The sequence below is a fragment of the Sciurus vulgaris genome (genome assembly GCF_902686455.1).
Source record: "Sciurus vulgaris genome assembly, chromosome: 3".
NCBI lineage: Eukaryota > Metazoa > Chordata > Mammalia > Rodentia > Sciuridae > Sciurus > Sciurus vulgaris.
This window is the reverse complement of record NC_136463.1, coordinates 51,452,625-51,473,366: the sequence shown is the minus strand read 5'-3', so window position 1 is coordinate 51,473,366 and position 20,742 is coordinate 51,452,625. Positions and strand designations below refer to the sequence as shown.

The window sequence follows — 20,742 nt, the reverse complement described above, 5'->3', positions numbered from 1 at the left end:
TAGGCTAGGCTATGTTGTGAAGAGCCTTGAATGATGAATCAAGAGTGAGAATTTAACTCTACTTTTGTTGGACTCAGTGAAAGTCTATTGGGTTTCTGAGTTGAGGAATACATGATTAGATCTGTTTGTCAGTAGACAATGAGAAGATGTTAAGAGGGGCGATGGGAAGAAGAAAGGTGGGGGTTTGAGAAGACATTTTAAGCATTCAAATTTTAAATTTACTAACAGAAACAACATGTATCCCATTTGTTTACAATAAAAAAATTAAATTTACTAATAATTCTTAAAATTCAGTAGGAAAACAGCTTAAAAATGAGTTCATTAATAAAGGCTCTCTTTTCAAAAGAGCACTCCACAAGTTACTTTGGTTTTTGTTTGTTTGCAGTACTGGGGATTGAACCCAGGACCTCCTGCAGGGTAGGCAAATGCTGTACTTCTGAGCTATATCCCAGCCCTTTCTCCTTTTCGTTTTATTTTGAGACAGGTTCTCCCTAAATTGACCAGACTGACCTTGAACTTATTATAGTCCTGCCTCAGCCTCTGGAATAGCTGGGATTATTGGTGTTCAGCTGGCTAAATTAGTATCTTTTATATGCTTAATTAGAGATGCAAAAGTTATTATGAATACTTGCAGAATTCATAGTCTAATAAGGGAGATGCAAATGCTATGAAACTATATCTTGAACATTGCTATCATTTAAGCACAGGAATTAAGCATAACTTGGAGGGTGGTTAGGGCCTACAGAAAGTTACAAATAAGTCCATTCCTTTGTGTGTGGTTTTAATAGCTTATTAGAAAGAAAGTTAAAAAAAAGACATAAATAAGGTGAGCTAAATACACACTGTAAAACTCAATGTATTATATGTATTTTATTGACCTTTAAAATAAATTATCCGTTAGCTGCTTTAATACTAACTAGATTAATTTTTCCTTGATGGAGAATTTGTTTAGTGGTCATTGGGTCAAAAACAAACAAAAAAATCGCCTATCTCTTTTAACAAATATTTATAGAATACTTACTATTTTATTTAAGACAATAGACTATCAGACTCAATTTTGTTTTCCTGACTCATACGTACTAATTCTTCCAACTAATTCTTTTTGAGTGACTTATTTCCTAAATCTTACAAAACTATCTGACTACTCAGATGAAATCCAAATTTGATGCTAGCATAAGCTAAAACGTTGTCATCCTGATATTCATAGCACTGTCCAACTGAAATACAAGGTGAATCACATAATTTAAATCATAGTATGGATACATTTTAAAAAGTAAAATTAATATATTTTATTTAACTCAGTATGTCATAAAATACTATCGTTTTGATGCCAATCAATATAAAAAATATTTTACATTCTCTTGCACAATATCTTTAAAATCTAGTGTGTACTTTACACTTACAGCCTATCCATTTGGACACTAAATATTGGTTGGGAATGCTTGATCTCATTTAGATATCAAATTGATAGTTGAAAAAGATTCATATGCCCAAGTTGTCTAAAAACTTTTCACAGTTTTCTAATAATTGAATATCAATTTTTAAAGTAAAATGGCAGTGGAAAAAAATTAGAAATTTACTTTCTTGGTCACCCTAGTTGCATCTGAAATGCTCAGTAGCAACATGGGGCTAGTGGCTGCCATGTTAGAGAGTGTAGCTCTAAAACCTTCTCCTTAGGATTACTTTGAACATTCTTTTTCAAAAGTAGTATGAATTTTTCATTTAGAACAGTGAGTAATTATGAATAATTAATATCCTGTTTTCATCTTGGTAGGTCCCAAATTCCATTTTTATCCTCAACTTCCTTTTCTTTTCAAGGTATTTCTGTTCACTTGTTTCCTATAGAGTCCTCATTTATTTCATGCCACTGTACCAGTTCACTATATTGTGATTAGTTCAGAGCTATAGGCCTCTCCTGAACCTACCTCTACTTCAATATATTACCCAAACTCTGCTCCCCTCTATTTTACCCATGTGTAGCCCTTTGTAATCTGTAAATACTTCAGATTTTCAGAATGCGCTCATATTATCCAGCTTGATGTATAAGTAGGGCTCTATCATGTATTAATTCTATTTTATAGATAAGAAAATATCCATCAGGAGATTTATATATTTGCCCAGATCATATAGATACTGAATTTATTTTTATTAGTTTTTTGGAGGAATAGGATCTTGCTGTGTTGCCCAGGCTGGCCTCAAACTCCTGGGCTCTAGTAATCCTCCTGCCTCAGCCTCCTTAGTAGCTGGGACCACAAGCATGTATCATGGTGCCTGAAGAACTCATGGTTCATAACTTTTGCTCTAGTGCCTTTTCACTATATTATGGCAGAACACCTTTCACAAAAGGCGTCTGGAGAATGTCAGACCCCATTCTTACTATCTCATCCAATCTTGTACTGTGAGCAATCTTAGAAAGTTCTTAAGACTTTTTTAAACATCATCTTCAATATTAGCACAAATTACCTGAAGTGACTTGGAAATTATCCTGTTACCCCAATGTTTATAAAATAAAGTTGAAAATTCTTATTTAAAAAACAATTCCTGAATTCATTTAAATTACTGTCTTGCAGTGAGTTGGCCAGGAAGACCGTATTTCCTTGTTTATATATATGTAGACCCATGAGATAAGTGGGAGAAGAGCAATTGCAATGGCAACAACCAATTGAATTCTTCCACCAACTGGATTCCTACAAAGATACAAAAAATTATTATTAAAAAAATCAAAAAGAATTATGAATTGTTTGGGAAACAAGTATAAAGATTGAATTGATTAAAGTTACATTTTAATTGGTCTTCTCAAAATTTAAAATTATAATTCACTCATTTGTATAAATTCTTTATATATACTTAATCCAAATCCTTGTTTATATATGTTCGAAATATCTTGTTCTTCCACTCAATGATTTCTTTTGAAGAACATTAATTAATTAGACAATGTTGAAATTGATCTTTTTATAATGATTTTTTTTTGTCCTGCTTAAGAAGTATTTCTCTGAAAGATACTGTTATCTTCTCTAGAAAGGTCTTGAAGTTATTGTTATCTTCTCTAGAAGTTTTGTTTTGTTTCTTTACATTATATCTATAACCCACTTGTAATTGATTTTTATGAAAGCTGTGAGATAAGAGTTGTTTCATTTTTTCCCATACTGGAATTTCATACATGGTCCAAGCATTATTTATTTATGCATTCCTGGCTACCCTGCAATACCACCTTTGCCATAAGTCAAGGGTCTACATATGTATGGATCTGTGTCTAGATTCTACTCTGTTGCATTAGTTTATTTATTTATCCTTTTGCTGGTAGTAGTTTATCCCTCTAGTTATTCAGGTTTTCTTTATAATTTTATATGCAATGTTTTTGTATATCTCTCCTAAATTTATTACTAGGAAGTTTATTATTTTGATCTTCTTATAAGTAGTAACTATTCATTTTTACCACCTTCTTCTACTTTGCTGATGAAAATATAGTTTATTTTTGTATACTGACTTAGCAACCTGGCATTATGCTAAACTCACTTACTAATTTTAATAATCTTTTAGATCTTTTTTATTTTCTTTATATGCAGTAATGTCACCAACAAATAATCAAAAGCTTGTTTCCAGTCCTTTAGCCTTTTATTTCCTTTTCTTGCCTCATTGTATTGGCTACAATAGCTAGAGCAGCATTGAGAAGTTGCAATAACGAACTTATCTCATTCTTGACTTCAGAGGAAAAGTTCTCAACTGTTCATTAACTATCATACTTTGGTGTAGATACCCTTTATCAGATTAATTTCCCTTCTCAGCCTGTATTCTGAGAGCTTTTATCATGAATGAACATTGGATTTTATCAAATGCTCTTTCTGTATCATTCAAGATATTTCACTTTCTTACTCTGATAATGTAGAAAACATTGGTAGATTTTGTAGTGTTAATTATAATTCCTAGAATAAAGCCAATGTGGTGGTTGGGTTCTATATTGTAGGATTTGGTTTATTAATTTTTTTCAGGATTTTTCCATGGGTGGTCATGACCATGAGTAGGATTACTATTATGGTTTGGATGTTTGCATCCCCCTCAAAGCTCATGTGTGCGACAATGCAAGAAGGTTCAGAGGAGAAATATCTGATGGGATTCACTGAGTGGTAATTGGAGGCAAGAAGGATGTGACTGGAGGAGGTAAGAATTAGGGTGTGACTTTGGGAGATATATATATATAGATATATATATATATCTATATATATATATATATATATTTTTTTTTTTTTTTTGTATCTGACATGTGGAGTCTTTCTCTGCTTCCTGATCACCGTGATGTAAGCTGCCTGCTTCACAACCCTCTCCTGCCATGATGTTCAGCCTCCCCCCAAACCCTGAGGAATGGAGCCAGCCTCCTATGGCCTAAGGCCTCTGAAACTGAGTCCTCAAATAAACTTTTCTTCCTCTATAATTATGCTGGTCAGATCATTTAGTCACAGCAGTGAAATAGCTGACTAAAATGATTACTATAAAATTTTCTTTGTCTTTTAATATTCTTGGCAAATTTTGGTACCAAGGTTACTAGTTTCTCATAAAATGAGATGGAAAGTATTTCTTCTTTTCCTTTTTCTGGAAGTCTTTGTTGATTGTGGGCATTGTTTCTCCTTAAAATGTTAGATTTCTCCAGCTATGCCATCTAGGTCTAGAGTTTTCTTTTAGAAAAAATATAAATTATGTATTCAATTTATTTAATAGTTATAGGACTTGTATTTCTTCTGTAAAAGTTTTGGTCAATTGTATTTTAAAGAAATGTGTTTACTTAATCTTTATTTTCAAATTTATTGGCATAAGGTTGTTCATTATATCCTCTTATAAGTTTAAAAATATGTTAGATACGTCATACTGTTCTCTCTTTCATCCCTGATATTTGTTATTTGTGCCTCCTCTTACTTTTTAATTTTATTTTCCTTTTTAGTCTTGCCAGGACTGATCAATGTTATGAATCATTTTAGAGAATCCATGGATTTGGCCTTGTTAATTCTCTTTTTTAGGTCAAATTTTCATTTAATTGTTTTCTCCTTTTATGTTTACCTTCTTTTTTATTTGGGTTTAACTTGCTTACTTTCTTTGCAGGTGTGGGGGGTGAATTGGAGATTTAATTCAGGACCATTTTACCACTGAGCTACAATGGCAGTACTCTGTATTTTGTATTTTGAGACAGGGTCTTGTTAAGTTGCTTAGGGTCTTGCCAAATTGCTGAGGCTGGCCTCAAACTTGTGATCCTCCTGTCTCAGCCTCCTGAACTGCTAGGATTACAGGTGTGCATGATCGTATACTCTACTTACTTGCTTTATTTTCTTTACTGGAAAGAACTGGAGAATTCCTAATTTTTTGGAAACTTAGCTTAGTGACTTTCCAGTCATCCTTGAATGTTTTTTCTTCTTATCTTTTTGGTACCAGGGATTGGACCCAGGGGTGCTTAACCACTGAGCACCTTTTTATTTTATTTTATTTTATTTTAATTTTTGAGACAGGATTTTGCTAAGTTACTCAGGCTAGCTTTGAACTTGGAATCTCCGGCCTCAGCCTCTTGAGTCACTGGGATTACAGGTGTGCACCATCATCTACTAATTTCCTTGTAAGCATGATTTTTAGCTGTATCCCACAAATTTTGGAATGAAGTGTTCTCACTTTATGGCTGAAATGTAACGTTTTTCAAAAAAAAAATTCAATGTGTACACATGAAAAGAAAATAAGTTCTGCCATTCTTAGGTGTTCTGTTTATATCAATTAGGTTGAGTTTCTTATTGGGTTATTAAAATGTGTACCTTCACTGATTTTTGTCTACTTGTTCTCTTAGTGACTAAAAGAAACATGTTGATATTTCTCAAGATAAAGGCAGAATTTTCATTTTTTCTCTTTTAAAGAGAGAAGTTCTGTCAACTTTCCTTGTCTCTATTCTGAGCCTATATTATTAGGTGTATACAAAGTTACAATTGTTATAGTTTCTTGATGAATGGAAGCTTTTGTTATTAAAAAGTGCTTTGGCATCTTAAAACCCTGGTGTGCTCTACCACTGAACTACATCCCCATCCCTTTTTTATTTTTTATTTTGTGATGGGGTCTCACTAGTTTGCCAAAGCTGAGTTCAAATTTGAGTCTCCTGCTTCAGTTTCCCAAGTTGCTGGGATTGCACTTGGCATTTCTTCTACCTTTTGACTTTTAATATTCTTTTTTTGCATATTTAATGGTCGTCTTTTGTAAGTAGTATAGAGTTGGGTTTTTAATCCTTTTACACACCTTGAGAATTTTTGACTTTTAATTGAAATATTTGGTACATTTACATTTAACGTGATTTCTGATATATTTTATCTGTCTCTGTCTTAACATATACTTCCTTCCCATTAGCTTTTTTCCTCCTGTCTTTTTCTTCCTTGTATATTCATTTTCTGTTCTTTTATTGGTTACCTTAAAGAGTAAAACATGAATAATTGACTAATCAGAGTCCCATGTAAATTTGTTTTTACCTCTTCCTAGACAGTCCAAGGTCCTTAGAACACTTAGCTCCATTTATCCCTTTCCAATATAGATACTGCTGGTGCCACATATTTTTATTCTATATACTTAAACTCCACAAAACATCATTATTATTGTTTTATGTTAATATTCACTTATATATTCCAACACATTTACACTTTATTTGCTCTTAATTCTTTCCTGAATCTCCAAGCTTCCTTCAGAGGTCATTTTCCTTCTTAAAGAATGCTCTTTAGGCTGGCAACTGGGCTACATAGGAAACTATGGTTTTCATGAACATATGGATGATCATGAACATTTGAATCAACTATTATTAGCTTCCCTGAGGAAAAGGAGCGATCTCTTTCAGAAGATTCCTGTTTTCATGATTTGTGAAGTTTCACTCACTACCTGGTTTTATCAATCATGGGGATATCTGATTTTAATGACTTGAAAACTTACTGTGATGAACTGTGGCAGAGGCTCATCCATGCTGTGATTATCACCAGACCAGACAGCTCCCTATAAAATAGCATACATTTCAAATTTTTGAAGTGGCTACAAGTGAGAAACATATTATCACATTCTCTTCTGACCACTTGATAGTGCGTTCTGATTGGGCAACTTTCCCTCAAGATATATAGCATCTATGGGGTATTTTCAAGTATGGTCATGAATCATAAACTACTTTTCTTCAGACTTTAAAGCCTATATGAAGATATGGTTCATCGAAAGAGGCAGGTATGAGATCCAGGACTGTCCCCTAACTTTTAAGTGTATCCTCATAATTAAGTATCCGAAAACCCACTCAGCCAGGTATAATGGCTTATATGTATATTCCCAGTGATTCAGGAGGCTGAGGCAGGAGGATCACAAGTTCAAACCAGCTTCAGCAACTTAGCAAGGCCCTAAGCAATTTAGAGAGAACCTGTCTCATAATAAAAAGAAAAAAGACTAGGGGTGTAGCTCAGTGGTAAGTGCCCCCGGGTTCAATCCCCAGTACCAAACAAACAACAACAAAACACTGAGATTCTTTTTTTTTTTTTTTTTTTTTTTTTTCTTTTTTTTTTTTTTTATTGTAAACAAATGGGATACATGTTGTTTCTCTGTTTGTACATGGCGTAAAGGCATACCATTTGTGTAATCATAAATTTACATAGAGCAATGTTGTTTGATTCATTCTGTTATTTTTTTCCCTTCCCCCCACCCCTCCCACCCCTCTTTACCCTCTATACAGTAGTTCCTTCCTCTATACTTGCCCCCCTCCCTAGCCCTAACTCTAACCCTTCCCTCCCCCTCATTATGTGTCAACCTCCACTTATTAGCGATATCATTCGTCCTTTGGCTTTTTGAGATTGGCTTATCTCACTTAGCATGATATTCTCCAATTTCATCCATTTGCCTGCAAATGTCATAATTTTATCATTCTTTATGGCTGAGTAATATTCCATAGTATATATATACCACAGTTTCTTTATCCACTCATCAATTGAAGGGCATCTAGGTTGGTTCCACAGTCTGGCTATTGAACACTGAGATTCTTATTGTAGGTTACTGGAAGGACAGTACAATCCAGAAAACAATCTGAGATTTGATCAATCATTAATTTTACATGTTTTAGAGCCTTCAGTGTTAGGCAGGATGAGTTCAAGACAATGCATGATTTAAATACATAATGCAGGAGATTGGGTTACTTCTTAGGGAAAAGGAATGAGTTGTAGAATGAATCAGACTAATAATTTTGGGGTGGATATATGCTTCATATATATGTACATATATATATATAAGCATATACTTTTTACAAAGAATAAAAAAACAATCATTCAGCCATGGTACATTGAAAGCCCCACCTTGAGTTTACCCCTAACTCCTGGGCTTCAAGTTGGAAGCAATTTAACCCATTTGGTTTACTGGAGAGCTGGATTGGCTCTCCAGTTTTCCAGTATGAGATCCTAAATAAAGTTACCATGGCAAAGCAACACCTTGTCAGTGATGCCTTACAGGTCTCTAAAGGTTGGTGTTGGCAGATGCCAACAGAGTGTAGAGAAGAAAATAAAGGGGCTCTTAATATGACTGGGAGTCAAGGGTTGAAGGAAGTGAAGGAGAGGAGTTGATAAAATAGGAACAAATGGTCATGACAGAGGGAAGACATGACACAAGACATACCAGGGCAAGACCAGTAGAGGCTGACTTAAAATACTGTCCTCTGCGGTGGCTGATGACAACTGTGACATGATTTTGACTTAACCAGATCCAAGTCAGAATACCAAGAGTTTTCACCTTATTAGATTAGACTGAGTGTTATTGTATAGTGCCCCTGCTCTTTACAAGGAGGTCAAGGTCAACTGCCTGACAGTAATATAATGGAACAGGTAATGACTGTGGGTAATGGTGACCATGGAGTCTGATAGGCTGGGTTTGAATCCTGGCTCCACCACTTCCTCAGTTCCACTAGCTTGTAGAAGATATGATACCTTCTCTGCTCCTTATGGTATAGTTGGTGGAATTAAGTCACCATTGTGCATAGATAAGGTAGTATTGTAAAGGAATAAAAGATTTCTCAGTTCTACTCCACCCCTCCAAAGAGCAAAGTCCCTGCTCACCTGCCTTCCTCTTCATGTAAGATGTTGTGTTGTGTGTGAAGTAAGAAGTAGTACGCCAAGCCGACAGCCCACACCAGGCAAAACAACATGTGGATTGCAGAGACACTCTTCCAAATAAAGTTACCTAAAAATACATATCTTGATGATGTGTTGGTGTTTGTACTATCATAATCTGCTTTCAAGATAGGCATTCAGGAAAAAAAAAAAAAAAACACACCTCACTTTTTGAGGGACAACATGAGTTAGAGCATTAATTGTAAACATCAATGGACTTTTCTGGTTTGGTTGCCTAGCATCTCTCCTTCCTATGATGCCTACCTTTACTTTCTTTGGGGATCCATCCTTCTTACACTTCTAGTCCATGTGTGCCAGCAAACTGGACCTTAACTAGATCAATCAAACCATTCATTCCCTTAGCCACAGTGATTTGGCTCAGGACAAACAGATGACAAATCAGGGCCAATAACATGATTCTGAGACGTTAGTAGGGTGAAAAAACAGAGCATCTCGTCTGTTTGGATGTAGCATCATGATGATGTGATCTGGGAACTGCAGAACTACCAAGTGGAGCCCAGGAGTGAAGTCAGAGCTGCAGATGGTAGAATGAGAGATGGAGCGAAGTTCTGAGTCCACCAGTGCTTGAAGCCAGCACCACCTGAAGCCTTTCCAATAAACTACCAGTATGTTTCTTCCTAGTTCACAGCACCTGGGAGTTATAAGCACCTTCTGGCTTATAACTAAAGGAGCCCCCACCAATTCATTTTAAAGACATAGACACAGATCTAAGGGCCTTTAGGAGTAGTCTGGAGCATACAGGGAGTTAGAATTTTCAACATGGTAATCATTAGTCTTTATTCTACGGTCTCTGAGAACTTCCAAGTCCTACTAGTTAGAAGCTGTTTTAAAAAAACAATTAAAAAAACATTTTTTTTTTTTTTTGCATTATGAGATACTATTTTATAGTATAAAACTGCAACTTAAGGTCTGTTGAGAGTTTTTTAGAATCATGAAAGGTGAAATGGCTATATTTTGACCAGCATTGAGTTAGGTAGTCTACAGGCAATACAAACCAGTTATTTTAAGTGAAGTTTTTACATATATAACCCCCTTTATACGTGTATAAGGAATCTAAGAAACCAGTTACAGAATAAATATATGACAAAGTTCTTCTTTACAGTCATTCTTTCATTCAGCAACCATTAAGTACCTTCCATTTGCCTGGCCATATTATTATGGACTGAATATTCATGTCTCCCTCAAATTCATATGTTGGAACCCTAAACCTTAAGGTGATAGTATTAGGAGATGGGACCTTTGGGAGGTAATCAGTTCATAAAGGTAGAGCTTTCATGAATGGGATTTGTGCCCTTATAAAAACAGATCTTAGAAGATTTCTTTGTCCCTTCTACCATTTCACCCAATTTCAAATTTGCTGGTGCCTTAATCTTGGACTTCCTAGCCTCCACAGCTGGGAAAATAAACTTCTGTTGCTTATTAACTGCCTAGTCTATGATATTTTTGGTATAGCAACCTCAATGGTTAAGACTTGTATGTATTTAGGCTTAAGCAAAGGTGCATAAAAAATGAACCTACTTTTAAGGGGTGTGGTAGGAGGAAACAAAAATGTGCAATACATTGCTACAGTATATAAGGAAGTTAGAAATGAAACCTGTAGAGATTTGTGATGCACATTATAAACAATTTATACATAAGTGACACTTTATATGTATAGATTTTAAATAAATTCAAATTAAGAAAATGATTAATGGATGTGGTGTTACCCTACAAAGAACTTGTAAATAAAATGAGTTCACAAAGGATTGTAAATAATAAATACATAATAGACATTGATTGCCACTGTATATGAGAACACAAAAGAAGCACTTAGATTAATGCTGGTTTTACACTAGTTTGGTGGCTTAAGAAATCGATGCAGTGACTGCAATCTTTCTCTCTTATGGGCTAACCTACATAACCACTATTCCATGTTAGCCTAAGAAGTCTTCAGTCCAACTTGATAAAGAATAGCTTAAAATGTCAAGTCCTTGTGAAGTTTTCCTACGACTGGTAAGGATGAACTCGATCAGCATTAGCCCCTCTTGTTATCAGAAATGAGAAGAAATCCCTAGATAGTCCTGTTTTTCTCCTGGGAGTTTAGCAGTTAGACTCTCACTGTTATAAGAAAATCTGATTTGCTGAATTTCTATTCAGAATCCAGTAGCTGTACCTGTGACAAGAGGGTTGACTCCAACAAGCAGGGTCAGTATTGCAGGTATAGCATAGACCACCTGTTAGCAAAAAGAGCAAATATATGAGTTAAGAAGTATGCCCAATATATGAGACACTCAGAGGTATCCAGGAATTAAAAAAAAAAAGATGAAATCATCAGTTATTACCTCTAGGTTTCAGTATGCATTACATGTATAACCTGATTCCATGTTAGGTTGTAATTTTGCCTACTTTCTTCCTAGACCATCAGCTATTCCTGGAAATAAATTTTATGCTCAGTGATAGAGCTAGAAGATGACTGAGCTCTATCACTGAGCATAAAATTTGGGTCTTAAGATATGCTGACTTCCCAGTGTCTTTCAAGAAATTTTGATGCCCAGATGACCTTCTCCACTTGCATAAAAGACAATGTTCTTTGACAAGTAGGGCAGGAGCAGCTGGATTGGCTACATGGTCATACTGGGTTTGACTAATATGCCATCTCTGTGAGACCACTTCAAATATTCTGACAATGTATGGATCAGATGTATCCAACGCTAAGATCAAGTTCTTTTGGAAACAGCTAAGTTTGGAAATTAGAAGACTGGCCCTGAAGAAGCCCTGTTCCCAAGCCTAATTTGTAGCAAGCAGACTCCGGCCAAACTTACTCCTGTGTATTTATGTCACAGGCAGAGAGAAAGTAGGGAAGGTAGGCTTATAAGAAGCATGGGAACTTTCCCAGAAAAGTAGTTGCTTACCCACATCAATTGCAATGCTTATGTCAAACCTTTACTTGATTTGGAAGTTGTGAGAACTGTACATTTTAAGTGATCCGCTTTCATTATAAAAGTGTCTGTCTTATCCTTGGGCAGAGAGAACATTTGGATTACAGACCCTGTGTCCATCTTTCCTACCTAGCTGTAATAATTGTTTACTGAAATATCAGCTAATAGTGACATTTGCAAGTCAGGTAATCTCTTACAGGTGGAGGATCATGCTACTTAGGGTTAGACCAGCACTTTCCAAACTTAAATGTGCATAGGAATCACTTGGAGATCTTCTTACAGATTCTAATTCTGGAGGTTTGGAAGAGGGTCCAAGATCCTGCTATTCTAACAAGTTCACATGGGTGCTACTGCTGTTGTGCCAAGGACCACACTTAGAGAGGTACGGGGTTAGTTTTCCCCTAGCAGAAAACTGCATGATAGCTACAGGTACAGAAACAGCAGACAGACAGAGGGAGAGAAAGATAAATATGAACATTATGTTTGGCAGAGATTTTTTAAAAGTGCATTCAATGCATTGGATATCTGTCATAAATAGATAAAATAGTCTAAAACCTTATTTCTGTGTATGTAAAAATATGAACATTCTAATTGGGGTGAGATGAAATCTTAGGGTAGTTTTGATTTGCATTTCTCTTATTACTAGAGATGTTGAACACAAGCAACAATAGGTGTTGGCAAGGATGTGGGGAAAAAGGTACACTCATACATTGCTGGTGGGGTTGCAAATTAGTGCAACCACTCTGGAAAGCAGTATGGAGATTCCTCAGAAAGCTTGGAATGGAACCACCATTTGACCCAGCTATCCCACTCCTTGGCCTATACCCAAAGGACTTAAAATCAGCACACTACAGAGATACAGCCACATCAATGTTCATAGCTGCTCAATTCACTATAGCCAGATTGTGGAACCAACCTAGATGCCCTTCAGTTGATGAATGGATAAAGAAACTGTGGCATATATATACAATGGAATATTACTCCGCCATGAAGAATGATAAAATTATGGCATTTGCAGGCAAATGGATGAAATTGGAGGATATCATGCTAAGTGAGATAAGCCAATCTCAAAAAACTAAAGGACAAATGATCTTGCTGATAAGTGGATGAGGACATATAAGGGGGGTAGGAGGGGTTAGCGTTAGGGTTAGGGTTAGGTTTAGGGTTAGGGATAAGGAGGGTGGTAAGAATGGAGGAAGGAAGGACTGTATAGAGGGAAAAGAGGGGTGGGAGGGGTGGGGGGGAAGGGAAAAAATAACAGAATGAATCAAACAATATTGCCCTATGTAAATTTATGATTTTTAATTAAAATAAATAAATAATTTTAAAAAATGAACAAAACAGTCCTTTAAATAACAGTTTCTCACAGCAATTGTGACACATTAATTGTTATTTAGACGCTTTTCTCTGTCTTGAATTAGATGGAAAATATAAAGGGCAGAAAGACTGAAAATAATTGTTTCTAGCATACAAGTTAAAACTGCATCATAAAAGTAATCATGAGCTCAGTAGAACCCACTTGAAATGGTCTTTTATGTTCTTGGTGAATTTTTTTTTAAATGAAGGGTATCACACTATTCATTTGTTTAATTCATTAGTTTAATTCAACACATAGTCATTAAGGACCATGGCAGTTATTCCTACTACCACTCTCCCTTGTTCACCTGTCCCTACAAAAAAATGTTTTCCCAGTTTCTTTTAAAGCTAGTAGTGTTCATGTTCCAGCAATGAATGCAAGGAGACGTCTTCCAGGGGCAAGGCTGATGATATACGAAAAGCATTTAGCAACCAATATGTATGGATGCTGCACAATCAAAATGGAACCCTGAAAATATGCCAAACTGGTATGTACAAACTGCCAGAGGGACTTGGGAAACATTTTTCTCTCATAAAGGTGACAAAAGCACAGGAGGAAAGCTTATTTTGCTCTTCTTGGCTTCTTCTTACTTGGGATAAAATTTTCTTGGGATGAGATGTTTGGAGTTACAGCAGCCATTCTATAAACATGAGGATGGCAGAGAAGAAAGAGAAAGTCCAGGCCCTTGATGAAACTTTTGATCATTAAACAGCTACCTCTGGACTTCTTAAGTGAGATATTCTAATCAGATTTTCCATCCTATGGAACATGGAAATGAATTGGATGCAGTACCAGCCCCCAAGGTACAGTGGCCTACTATTTATTCATCTGTGCATCTATTTATTTTCTCATCCATTCAAGGGTCAATGAAGGAGGAATTTCTATGAGGGAGGCTCTATATTAGGTTGTCTACAGGCTCTCAAGGACAAGAAAGAACTGTCCTTGTCCTCCTGGGAGCTGGCATGCATGAAACCAACTGTTAAGCAAAACTGAATGTGTTGGTGTTGCAATAGGGTGCAAAGGAAGAATGGTCAGAACCTACAGGCAGGCGACAGATCTTGTCAGATGAAACAGCATTTGAAGGTAGTCCTTGAAGATTGGGTAGAATATGACATACAGGAATTCTAGGGTCAAGACACAGTAACTATCATTGGTGGACCATGCTTGGAGGGTGGGTTGAGCCATACTATGATGAACCTCAAATCCAAATGGGGAAGTTTTAACTTAGACTGGGAAATGAAAAAAGTTCTTGAAGCAGACAGTGACATACAGGAGGTATTCTAGGAATAGAAAAGATTAGAAGCAAACAGAAGAGTTGGGAAGTCATTCCAGGGGTCCATAGAGGTAATGGGGCTAGGGATGTAACTCAGTGGTAGAGCACTTGCCCAGCATGTGCAAGGCCCCAGGTTCAATCCCTGGTACTGCCAAAAAATAAAAATAAATAAAATACCCATAGAGGAAGTAATGGAGGGCTGAACTGGGAATGACAGAGGAGTTCTGTAGAGACATGGAATTTGTTTTTCATATTATGTATCCTAAACTTGAAGTGAAAGATAAAATGTACAGGCATTATACACGTAAGCAATTGGACCTGGGTTATTGTTTTGTTGAATTGCTTTTTATTTTAGTTTGTTCAGGGGATTTCAAAGGCAGTGGGTAAGAAACATAGAGATGTTAAGGATGACTCAATGAATGGTCCTGCTGGTAGAAATGACTAAGTCAGGAGGAGGAATGAGTTTGGGAGGAAAAGATTTTGGGTGGGACCCAAAATCTTTGGGCATATTTGAGGAGTAGTATGATATACAGGCAGATGTATCTTGCTATCTTTCAGAAATTCAACATTACATTGGATATCTGACACTTGTCTGCTGGGAAGTGATATTTAGAACTCAGGATATGGGCCAAAGTGCTGAGGAAGAGATGATTTGATTCAGGGGCGTGTGAAACTGGATTATAGGCAATATCAGAAGGTGGTTCTCTACTGCACTAAAAGAGAACTGACTAGAATTTTACATACAGTTCCCATGGTCAACATTATTCTGAAATCTAAGAACCATTTCCTTGGTGATATTCTACAGCTTTGTGTTTCTGTACTGAAAGACACCAGGCAAAATTCAGATGTTTCAGGAAATGTAAGAGATGATCTCCCTGTCTTCCCAACAGTACAATTCAGGAGCACTGGTTAAATGAATACTGGTTTTGTGGGTTTTAATTAATTTCTATAAAAGTAATTCACTCAATTAGCAGAACCACAGAACTAAAGCCTGTCATTTCCCAGTCCAATGCTTGCTAGAGTTTCTGGATGGTAACTCACAAAGAACAGTTAGTTTAATTGATACTGTGAGGTTCAATCTAGGCACTCAAGAATAGGGTCCTCAGGCCATCTATTCAAAGGGAATACAGTTGTCCCTGGGTATCCATGGAAAATTGGTTTTAGGATCATCCCTACCCCTAGCCCCAGGATACTAAACATCTGTGGATTCTCAAGTATTTTCATGTAATCTACACACACCCTCTAGATGGTTGTCATAAAGGTCATTAAAGTTAGCAATAATGCATGGAAAGTGACTGGAACACTGTAGGCACTCAGTATATGACATATAGTTGTACTGTTATTAGGCCCAGTATAATTAAGGTGATGTGGAAGAGACCTTTGTCCCCAGAGTTTGGAATTCTTCACCCCCACCACATCTCTCTCTCTCTTTCTCTCTCTCTCTCTCTCACACACACACACACACACACACACACACACACACACACGATACATTATCACACTGATTTTCCTGAATCTAATTTGAAAAATTAGCCCAGACTTACCCCATTTTGTTCAGACACCTCACCCTGTGTGAAATTGCTCCTCTCTTCCACATGAGCCCACTCTCATAGAAGCTAACACCTCTACCCTCGCCTACTTGCACCCTGACCACAACACCCTAGCTCTACCAGACTAATGCAAGATTGTTTTTCTGAGAATGTAATTTCTCAGACAATATGACTATATGACTCTTTTTCTGTAACTTTCCATTTGTATGAAATGTACCTTATGATTATGATTGCTTCTCTTGCCCTCCTCTCTTTGTGCCTTGTAAGTGTGTTCCTGCCTCCAATCAGGGTCAAGGGTTGCAGAGAGCTGCTTGGTTCTCTGTGCTTTTGGCATGGCTGGAAAATAAAGATTTCGTCTTCACTTTCAAAGGACATGGAGAGTTATTTAGAAATTTGGGAAGAGTGCCTTCACACTCCTCCCACTAAAAAATAATTGGGAAAAAGAGCTTTACAAAGGTTTTGATTTCTAAGTTTTAAAGTAAATGAAACAGAGAGAGACAAAGAGATAAGACTGTGTGAGCCAGTTTGTGCAGCCTACACTATCCTGTTGAATGGAGGAAAATTTTGAAAGCAGCTCATACTCACCACCCACAGTTCTGCGTCTGGATCATTGACCTAGAATGTGAAACACGGACCATGTTAGTAGTCATACTGTCCTGTCCTATTCCTGTTTGGTCAGCTCCTTTATTCAACTGCTAAAAGACTGATGCTGGGATAAGGCGCCAACGGTACAAAATATGATCTAGCAGATCAGGATGGCTGAAGGGGTTTCTGGCTGAACAAAGCAGGTGTTAACACACAGCCACGCATTTGGTGAAAGAAACTGCACAGGAACTCTGAAGAGGACATACCAAACCTAGAATGGGTGCTTTAAAGGATCCTCCAGTCTCAAGAAATGAGGCAAACTATTCCCTTCAGAAAGGGGATCCGAAAGCAGATTTCAAGACGCTGTAAAGGATTTTGTTCTGCTTGCTCTTCCCAGCCCTTGGATCCTGTTCAGACGCCCCCACGCTGAATGTTTAGAAAGGTGCTAGGGCAGCTTCTCTGAGGTCCCTTTCAAAGTGACATGCACTGACCCAGCACCTTCCAGCATTTGAACAAGTCAGGCTCTCAGGTGTGTGGCTTGCACATGTAAACACATTCGCGTCATTGGTGGGGAGACCCTGGGGCTCCCCAAGCCTCGATCTCAATTCCTGTCCTCCCTCCAAACTGATCAGCCCTGCGACTCTGCGGGCTGGTGGGTCAGCACTGCGGTCGGGCCTCGGGGCGGAGCGCGGAGCCCAGCAGGTCCTGTTCCCCGCCACCCAGCGCCCGCCTGACCTGCACGAGAGCAGCCAGCGCGAAGAAGGCTGCCATGAGCCAGTTGCAGGCTCTCCACAGGGTGCGCGCCCCGCGCCCCTGCGCAGGCGCCATCGCTCGGGAGGTGGGCGGCCCTGTCCTCCCTTCCGCCGCGGCGGTCGCCCAGCCCCTCCCTTCCCCTCCCTGTCCGGATCTAGGTGCCCCTCCCCTTCCCGCCCCGCCCCGGTCCCGGTGCCCCGCCCCAGACTTGGTTTTGGCGCCGGGTGGGGCGGCTGATTGGCGTGCGCCGGCTAGAGAAAGAGCGGGATCCTAGCCTTTATCTGCTGTCCCATCCTGTCCATCCCAGACGTGTCGAGGTGTCCTGCCTCCATTTCACAGATGGGGAAAGCGAGTCCCAGAAGGCCTGGGTGACTTGCCAAGGTCGCGCCGCTCGTGGAGGAAAGAGATCATACTTGAATCTATATAGATCTAACTCCCCAACTGTGCATTCACCGACGTTAAGGCTACCTTTCTCCCATTAAAAAAATGTTTTAAGTTAAAAAAGGAGGAAAAAAAAAAAAAAAAAAAAAGTAAAAGCTAAAAAGAGAGGCCGAGAGGCCTGTGTATGTGTTTTCTGGTATTTGTGCATTTTTTCAAAGTTCTGTAAGCATTATGGTAATTTCTAGAATGACGACAGTTATATTAACATCTTATACGGCTCACATCTTTACCGCAGACAGCCTCATTTATCTTCATGAGCTTTTATTATAAGAGGTATTTACATATTATACATATTTACAATTCTCTCCCACCATCAAAACCAACAAAATTTCCGACAGGCGTTGTTCGTGAATTCCTTATGAACGAAAGACACTGAAATATTCACTGTTCTCCCCTCACTTGTTTTAGTCTTTTTCTGTTTTGTAATTTGCCCTTCTGATTAGTTCTTCCTGAGCTCATTTACACATCCATAGGCCTCATCATTTTTGTGTTCTAAAGAATCTTTCTCTCTTCGAATCATGAGTTTGTGTGCCTGTCCTCCTTCCCTTTTAAATCTCTTAAAACTGTTTAGGAGAATTTTTTTTTTTTTTTTCTTTTCCGTTTCATCCCTTTCAAAAAATATCAAGAGCATCATCTGCTGGATGTCTGGCCTTGTGCTAGCTGCTGGGACAAAGGTGGATTTGCAGTGTGCTGTTCAGGAAGGGGAGCTTGGTGACTGGCATAGTCAGTGGGGACTCACATTAGCAGAGTGTGGTGGGGACAGCAGATCCTATCTCTGCTTGGAGTTCCATGAAACTCCACTACTACTTCCACCACCAATCAACCCTGGGACTGAGGACAAGCCACACTCATCCTCACTGTCCTGTTTCTTATATGAAAAGAGCAAAGGAGAGAGGGAGTGTTATGGGCTGAATTGAATCACCTTTCAAATTCATATGCTGAACTCTAACCACCCTCCTGAAGAGATTAAAAGAAAATCACCAGAGTAGACCCTACTCTTTATGAACTGGTGTCCCTATAAGAAGAGGAGAGTGGGACCCAGACACCCAGAGAGGAAGGACCTTAGGAAGACCCAAAAGGCTCAAAATATCATCAAGGAGACAGGTCTCAGGGGAAACCAGCCCTGCCCACTCCTGATCTTGGACTTTTAACTTGCCTAGTAGTGAGAAAAAACAATTCTGTTGTGTAAGCCCCAAATGTGTGGTACTTTGTTATGATAGCCCTAGCAAATTAGTACAGGGAATAATCATAGACCTACAGAGAAAGAATGGGATGAAGATGCCTTTAGGCTTTTGTGTGCCACATTACCATCTTAGAGTGGTAATTTTCACTATCTTCCGGGACTTTCCAGTCACCACAGGGGGCACTGGTTGTTTTTTTATTACGCAGGGTTCATTCCCCTTCTAGGATCAGCCATCAGCATCTTGGTTATTAGGGAGAACCCCACTTCCCTCTATTAATAATTGTGAAATATAGGGCTGACCCTGCTTCCCCCATTCCTGGATTCAGCAAGTGGCCCTAATTTACCAGTTGGCCTATCCCATTTTTCTGACTACTGTGACTGGATTTCAAAATGTAATCCAAATTGACCTTTAATGGACTTAGGATTGCCAGATAAAATACAGGATGCCCAGTATTATCCTTTGAATCTGGAATGTTCCCCAAAGTCTCATGTGTTGAGGGCTTGGTTCCCAATGTAGTACTATTCAGAGGTCAGTGTTTGAGAGGTGATTGGATCATGAGGGCTCTGCTCTTATCAATGGATCCATCCATTGATTGATTCACAATTAAATGGACTATTGGAATGGGGCCTATTTAAAGAAGCAAGTCACTAGGGGTGAGCCCTCAAACCCTGACTCTCTGCTATCTCTCTGCTTCCCAGCTATGGAGAGGTAAGCAACCGCTCTGCCTGGCCCTTTCCACCATGATGCTCTACCTCACCAGAGGCCCACCGCAGTGGAACTAGTTGACTGTGGTCTGAAAACTCAGAAATTGTAAGCCAAAACTAATCTTTCCTCCTTTAAGTTGTTTTTCTCAGGTATGTTGTTATAGGTGACAAAAATGCTGGCACAATTAGTTAAATTTGAATTTCAAATCAATAATGAATAAATTTTTTTAGTACAAACGTGTCCTAAATATTCAACAAATCTGGCAACTCCACCTGGACTATTAAGGAGAAACTTCGTTTTTGTTGAATGTGTGCAAAGTGGTCTTCGCTGGAGGTTCTGGATCCAACTATGGTCAAGGCAGAAACTACCTTTCAACTCTTCACTTTTGTGGGCTGACAAAGTCCCTTCTTTACACAAGTCCCTGTGAATGGGTTGTTGTCATTTGCAACAAAATATGATGACTTAAGTCAGTATTCAATGCTTGAAATCCTCTAAAACTTACTGCTGTAGGTTTGTCCAGACTTTGCACAGATAGGGAAGAGAAAAGAAGGCTCAGTGTGAGAAGTAATGAGAAGTTTAATTGACCCTGTCTCAATAGATCTTCTCAAGTAGGACTTTTGTTTTCCTTATTAAAGACAGTGTTTGTTACTCTACTGAAGAAATGATGAAGTTTTGAAAGGAAAAAAGGGTCTATCAAAGCCAGCTGGGTGCAGCAGTACACACCTCTAATCCCAGTGACTCTGGAGGCTGAGGCAGGAGGATTGCAGGTTCAAGGTCAGCCTCAGCAGTTTAGCAAGACCCTGTACCAAAATGAAAAATTAGAA

The 20,742-nt window shown here is 38.2% G+C and overlaps 1 protein-coding gene across 3 annotated transcripts; it reads right to left on the bottom strand.

The window, feature by feature from the left end:
• Nucleotides 1-851: 851 nt before the first annotated feature.
• Nucleotides 852-17,717, bottom strand: TMEM220 (transmembrane protein 220). 3 transcript variants are annotated; one of them, XM_079134076.1, is made up of 6 exons: nucleotides 17,571-17,717; nucleotides 16,836-16,865; nucleotides 11,305-11,365; nucleotides 9,078-9,201; nucleotides 6,937-6,996; nucleotides 852-2,687 (listed from the first exon to the last, which is right to left on the bottom strand). In XM_079134076.1, exons 1-6 carry the CDS (start codon nucleotides 17,661-17,663, stop codon nucleotides 2,552-2,554), a joined length of 504 nt encoding a protein of 167 aa, XP_078990202.1. In that variant the 5' UTR covers nucleotides 17,664-17,717; the 3' UTR covers nucleotides 852-2,551. The 3 variants fall into 3 exon arrangements, with proteins under 3 accessions (XP_078990202.1, XP_078990203.1, XP_078990204.1); XM_079134077.1 differs by lacking the exon at nucleotides 17,571-17,717 and adding an exon at nucleotides 16,468-16,586; XM_079134078.1 differs by lacking the exon at nucleotides 6,937-6,996.
• Nucleotides 17,718-20,742: the final 3,025 nt, after the last annotated feature.

Excerpts from the sequence above, each read along its gene's own strand:
- TMEM220 (XM_079134076.1), bottom strand. The coding sequence starts at position 17,663 with ATGGCGCCTGCGCAGGGGCGCGGGGCGCGCACCCTGTGGAGAGCCTGC. Across the intron at positions 11,366-16,835 it reads CAGACGCAGAACTGTGGGTG|GTGGTCTATGCTATACCTGC; the intron begins GTGAGTATGAGC and ends TTTTGCTAACAG. Across the intron at positions 6,997-9,077 it reads TTACATGAAGAGGAAGGCAG|GGAGCTGTCTGGTCTGGTGA; the intron begins GTGAGCAGGGAC and ends GCTATTTTATAG.